This window comes from Cavia porcellus, unplaced genomic scaffold, assembly GCF_034190915.1.
Source record: "Cavia porcellus strain 051 isolate PalLab524CR breed Dunkin Hartley unplaced genomic scaffold, mCavPor4.1 scaffold_7, whole genome shotgun sequence".
Taxonomy (NCBI): Eukaryota; Metazoa; Chordata; class Mammalia; order Rodentia; family Caviidae; genus Cavia; species Cavia porcellus.
This window is the reverse complement of record NW_026947490.1, coordinates 75,372,733-75,378,732: the sequence shown is the minus strand read 5'-3', so window position 1 is coordinate 75,378,732 and position 6,000 is coordinate 75,372,733. Positions and strand designations below refer to the sequence as shown.

Genomic DNA, 6,000 nt, shown 5'->3' with positions numbered 1-6,000 from the left:
CAGAGGCTGGTCCTGGGCACTCTTGGGTTCTGAGTGGCCGGGCCAGGCAGACAGCAAATTCATGAGGCCCTGGCCCACTGGAGAAGGCAGCATGGGTCACTCTGGAGGTCCAGCTCCCAGCGATCAGGATGGGGTCAGCATTACCACAGCTCTGTTCATAGAACAGCAGAGCCTCTGGGGTGTCAGACTGGGGTGTGCACGGGCCTTGTAGATCATCCTCCCCTCTACCCAGTTTCTGGCCTTTGCACTCACTCGGGAAGGATCAAGGCACTGGTGATGTGTCTCAAAGTAGGGGGCAGCGGCACCTATAGGGATGGCACAAAAAGAAAGGTGCAGAGAGCTGGGGGCAGGGTTGCTAACCTGAGCACAGGGCTCCGGGCGCCAGGTGCAGAGTGCAAGCCAGCAGGTCCCACCTGCTGCTGCAAGTGGCTTTTGGTACGGAGAGAGATCAGGTGGGGGAAGTGCTGGCTGCCAGCCTTGAGTTTTAAGTATGTCCTTGTCACAGACAAAATGCACTTTGGAAGAGTTTTAGGGCTAAAAATGACAGCCAATTTTCACTTTTGTTCCCATTTTTTATTAGTGCATATTTTTGATGCATAATAGATACATTCTTCCTGGGGAATGGCATATATACATATCACCTGTTGAACCTTTTCAGTAAAATTTCTCAGTTCTTGCAAACTGTGAGGTAAGGAAGTCTTCACACAGAACATTATTTACCCCTCGCCTGAAAAGAGTTCCCAGCTGACCGTCAGCAATGTTCCTTGGCAAAAGAAAGAGGTAGATAACACTATTGTAAAAAATAAATTTAAAATTAAATGAATGAAAATTAAATGCTATTTTTAAATTCTTCAGAATTGATATCCAAATAAATACCTTGTCTTGATTGTCAGAACTGATATCCAAATAAATACCTTACAAACCAAACTTTTGTCTCCTAAAATTATAAAATGAAATATTACTTGCGAACAATTGTTCATACTTTCTTAAAAACAAAAAAGTGTCATGAACGGAAGTGTTTCTACAGAGCATGTCATAGGTAGTATCTAAAAACTGTGGCTATTTCATGAACTTATGCTGTATCATTTCACTCATTTTTCCAGCGAAGAGAGACCCCAGGGTGGGCTGTGACATGCGTGGTGTTCATGCTTGTCATCTACACGGGGTTATTTGCACATGAAATCTTGTGGATGGGAGATGAAACTGTGTGATTTATAAGCAAAATAAAATCCTCATGCTCTGCACGTCAGATGTCTGGCTGATTTATAAGCCATTCGAAGCCCATGCTGTAAGGCAAGGAGACAATTCTGTGGCTGTGTGCGTCAGCTCTGCAGCCAGCCTCCCTGCGGTGCTCAGGGTGCTGACCTTCATTTTCTCCGCTGGGACTTCCTCTCCTTTGGCTGTTTTAAAAACGTTATTCCTATTTCCGTCACACGGTCGCCTTTTAGTCTGTCTTGCAAGAAGGTGACATCAGCAGCCAAGTGAACCTAGGGGAGAAAGTCAGACCTTTAAAAGAAAAGAAAAGAAAACCTCTCAAGCTTTCTCAGTCTCTTTTCACACCCTTTAGCATGCTCTGCGTGCACAGGTATACAGGAAAGCCTCGTGCAGATGAGGGCCTGGCAGGACGACCAAAGACTGTTAAAGGGTTGCTCTCAAGGTGATTTGCCATAGGTCATTGTCATTAGCTAAACAACACAGCCACTTACTTGAGCGGCACTTAGCAATCACTTATGGCTTTAGGGATCTACGAAAAAACATCAACTATGTAAATTACAAATACAAATTAAAGACTGAAATTATAGATGTGCATATTTAACATCCGGGCCTTCTCTCTCTTCATGAAGCATTTCCCACGTCTTTCAGGGTTTTCTTCTCTAGTCATTAAGATGTGTCCACATAAGGCTGGCAGGATATTGCTGACCCACCCTAACAGGGTATTTATTCAGTTATTTCAACTCAATAAATAAGATAAATAAATGAAAGTACCTACTAGAGACAAAGAATAAATGTTCTGTAAACTCTGTAGCTCTCAAAATCATCTAGTAACAAATGCTGGTGGGGCTTTGGGGAAAAATGAACACTTTTGCACTGTTGGTGGGAGTACAGACTGATGCAACCACTGTGGAAATCAGTGTGGCGATTACTCAAAAACTAGGATTGGAAGTCCCATTTGGCACAGCTATCCCATTCTGGGCATTTTTTCAGAAGAATTGAAAACATCATGACACAGTGATATACATGCACCTGTGTTTATAGTAGTTATTTGTAATAGCTAAATCTTGGAAATAGCCCAAATGCCCATCAACTGAAGAGTGGAGAAAAAAAATATGGTCTTCTCATACAATGGAATACTACTCAACTATAAATAAAGATAAACTTGAGGCTGTATAGGTAAATGGATGCAATTAGAGAGCATACTCATTGTGAAATAAATCAAACTTCCATGGTTGTCTCCCTAGTGTAAGAAACTGAAAGAGTAAATAAGATCCAAAAGGTACAACAGATATTTTGTAAAATGGAAAGAGACTGCTCAACTGGGATAGAGGAAAGGAGAAAAGAAGGAAGGGAAATATGTATATATGATATATATCTATATCTATATATAATAGCTAAGCAAATTGTACTGCTCATTCTATTAATTCATTGAGAGGAACAGTTAGTGCTTATATTGTTTGATCAATTTAGCATGCCTATATCTGCTAATCTGAGCAACTATTTTGAAGATAATATGCAATATAATAAACATTGTTAATTTCCTACTATCTTGTTTTGAAATTCTATATGATTTTTATTGTTTTTTTCTTTTATTTTTTTAAATAAAAAATTAAGGCAAACAAAGTGAAAAATGCCTAGATCTAGCAGATGATGAATTAGTATTTATTGATGCTTATCTTACGCATTTCCTTCCTTCATGAAAGAATTCTAATCTAGAATTTGATAAAACAGATCTACATAGGCCAAATTATCCAGCTCCCATGGTTTGCAAAACCAATTGGTTCTATCAACCAATAGAAGGACGCAGATTGCAAGGGGACAATATTTAAGTTAAATTTATCCTCTACTTTATCTCCCATAATGTTTTTTATGTCTTTGTCGAAACCTGACAGAAAATTAAAATAACAAGGAAACTGTTGAAGCTTTTTGGATTCTTAGGTCCCTGTGAGGTCTGACACCTGCTTGTCATTCAATATATATAATAATAATCCACTGCTGTCTGTAAACCCTGGAAACTTCTTTACCTGTTTTTCATTTAGTTTTATGGTTTCTCCCTTTGCCTGTGAGCTCCCAGAATTCTCTTTCCTTTCCTCAATATTATGCTCATTGGTGTAGACAAGCTTCAAAAAAATGTTAGGATCAAAGCATGGAGGGATGTGTGAGGAATATATCATTTCTATAGCTTCACGCTTTTGGATTGATTGTGACTTTATCTTTCCCCTAATTACCATGAATAATTTAAAGCTATAAGCACAGGGGATCGTTATCAAGTAGCTTAATACATGTCTAGGGTTTGTCTACCACCCGGCATCTTAATAGTGAAGATTTTGAAAATAAGAATGTTAGCCCAGTCTGACAACTTGGCCGCATGTGTCTTAAGCTGTGAAAGATTCTGCACCACCATGTCCCAGCTGAGCTGCTCCCAGGCTTCTGATTCTCTGCAAGCATGAGAGATAATAAATGTTCGCTATCTTCAGTTGCTATATTCTGAAGTAGTTCCTTACACTGCACCGAGCAGCTGTGCACCTGGTAAAAGAAACACATGTTACCATTTCCAGGGCCCCTCTGATGATCCCGCAGAGTAAGTTGCAGTAGCACAGAGAAGATCGTCCAGCAGGGAGCTCTTCCACAAACTCTGATAGAGGGTTCTTGTCTAGAATCAGTGAAAATGCATTTTTGCTTGAATTGTTACAGGTGACACTTGGCGTAACTCCCAAGTACATCTTGAAAGCAACCTGATAAAGATTAAAAAAAAAAACAATTACTGTCACTTGATCTAATACAAACATCTATTAACAGGACAACCAAATACCCTGTTCCAGGTATCTCAGCCTAACTATTAAGCAGATAAGAGTGTGCAATCAGCACTTCTGGGGTCACATCTAACTTTGCAACTTATCATGTAAAAGAAAATGCCCCCCCCCCACCAAAGCTAGTGTCCTTCAGTTTATGGTTGCCCAGGTAACAGTTCCTGTTCCACTTCTGGTTGCTTCTGGTCTCTTAGATACAGCTGGTGACTCACTGCGATGCACTTTGTATAAACCAATCCCCAATTGACAAGCCATTCTGCTTCTGTACTTCCTGCTTGCCTATCCTACATACGCCCTAGACCACCAGAGCTCAGGTGTGATGTTCTGGGGGTAATACCGATCAGTGTCTGTCATGTAAAATAAATCTGCCTCTAAATCCTGGGTGCAGTTTTGGTGTTTCTGTCTGTCATTGCATCCAACTCTATGCCATGGAAGAGTCTGAAATCTATCTAGGTTTTTGGAAGATCCTCCTAGTGCCTAGGAAGAGGCTGAAGTAAGAAAGAAGAAAAGGACTGCAAGATAGAACCTAGGACTGCCAAGTGTAATGAGCAAGTTAAACAGAGATCATGGTCATATTCCTGCAATGACAGGTCTCTGAGGAGGCACAAAGCGTGAACATAAAGAGCCATAGTGTGATTCCTGTTTTTGTGAAACTAGATGTTTAAAAGAAATAATGTCCAATAATGTGAGCTCCCAGTGAAGTGATGGAAACCCATTACTGCCTGTTTTTCCTAGGACTTGGAAAGATCTACAAATATAGAAATGAACATTATTGGACATTATTTCTTTTAAACATCTAGTTTCACAATGAGTAAACTGGTCCTCCGAGAAGTAAAAGAACACAATCAAGACCATAAATTGGTCCCTTGGCTCCCAGTTTAAATCCTGGATTTTTCACACAGCTCTGGACATTAAAAATTATCAATTAACAGAAATTTATCAGTTTAGGATATCACCTTTCAAATGCCTAAATTAATTTTAAAATTAAAAGCAGTGGATAGCAGAGAAATGGAAACTATTTTCTTAAATTATTTGTAATTTGAAGTACTAAGAATGATCTTTCTCTTTTTTTTCTTTCATTCTTTGCACAGATACTCACTGTACACTGGCTGATTAGCAAGTCCCTGGCAGATGGTGGGAGTTCAGTAGCCATTTATAGAGCAAATTATTGAATGAATATCTAATCTATTTTTGATAACATGCTGAGACCCAGAATACTTGGGTACTGAGTGAGCCTTGCTAGGGAGGCAAGCTGAAGAAGCAATAGAGCAAAGACGTCCTACACAGTAGGGACCTGTCACAGCAGGACACTCCACCTCCACGGGAGGCTCACGGGATGTCTGTATCAGTCAGCTTGTGGACGATGGGGAACCCTAAAGATGTGAACTGGCAAAGGCAGAATTAGATTTCTGTTTTAGAGGACTCTCCTTCATGTTGCATGGAAGAAGAATTTAGGGTTAGAGGAGGTGAGCACGAGGTCAGGGGGAGATAAACCAGTCAAGAGCTCACCATGATAGTCTAGGAAGGAAATCATGAGGACTCGTTTTGTTTTTTCTTGAAACCTCAATCTTTCCTTAAACATTCCCATATAAATTTCAAATATCACCAATACTCAAATGGTTTAATTTTCTAATACTACCCAGTTTTTAAAACTTGGAATCCCTGCTCCCAAATCTGAAATCTTGTAGCAAGAGAAAAAACTTTCATTGTGAAACTCTGGGTTTGGAGATCACATTGAGCTCCCAGTGAAGTGATGGAAACCCATTACTGCTCTGTTGATTTATCTTGCTGTAAAAGTTCCAGGCTATTACTTGTACAAGAGAGAATTTCTTTCTGATTTTTTAGCTTAAGCCACATGGAAATAATACATAAAAGGAGGCTGTGCATTTTGATTTGCTCCACTCCTCAGGGTTTAGACGGCGGGGACACAGCCCAGTATCCACCAGTAGGAGGCATTATCTGAACACAGTTGGGA

At 40.1% G+C, this 6,000-nt stretch overlaps 1 protein-coding gene across 1 annotated transcript in view; it reads right to left on the bottom strand.

The window, feature by feature from the left end:
• Positions 1-551: 551 nt before the first annotated feature.
• Trappc3l (trafficking protein particle complex subunit 3L) overlaps positions 552-6,000 on the bottom strand; it is a 66,717-nt gene continuing 61,268 nt past the window's right edge. Inside the window, exons 5-6 of the mRNA XM_063253866.1 lie at positions 3,765-3,950; positions 552-1,487 (exon numbers count right to left, since the gene is read on the bottom strand). Coding sequence (XP_063109936.1) covers positions 1,368-1,487; positions 3,765-3,950 — 306 coding nt within the window. The 3' untranslated portion in view covers positions 552-1,367. The remainder of the gene's footprint in view (positions 1,488-3,764; positions 3,951-6,000) is intronic.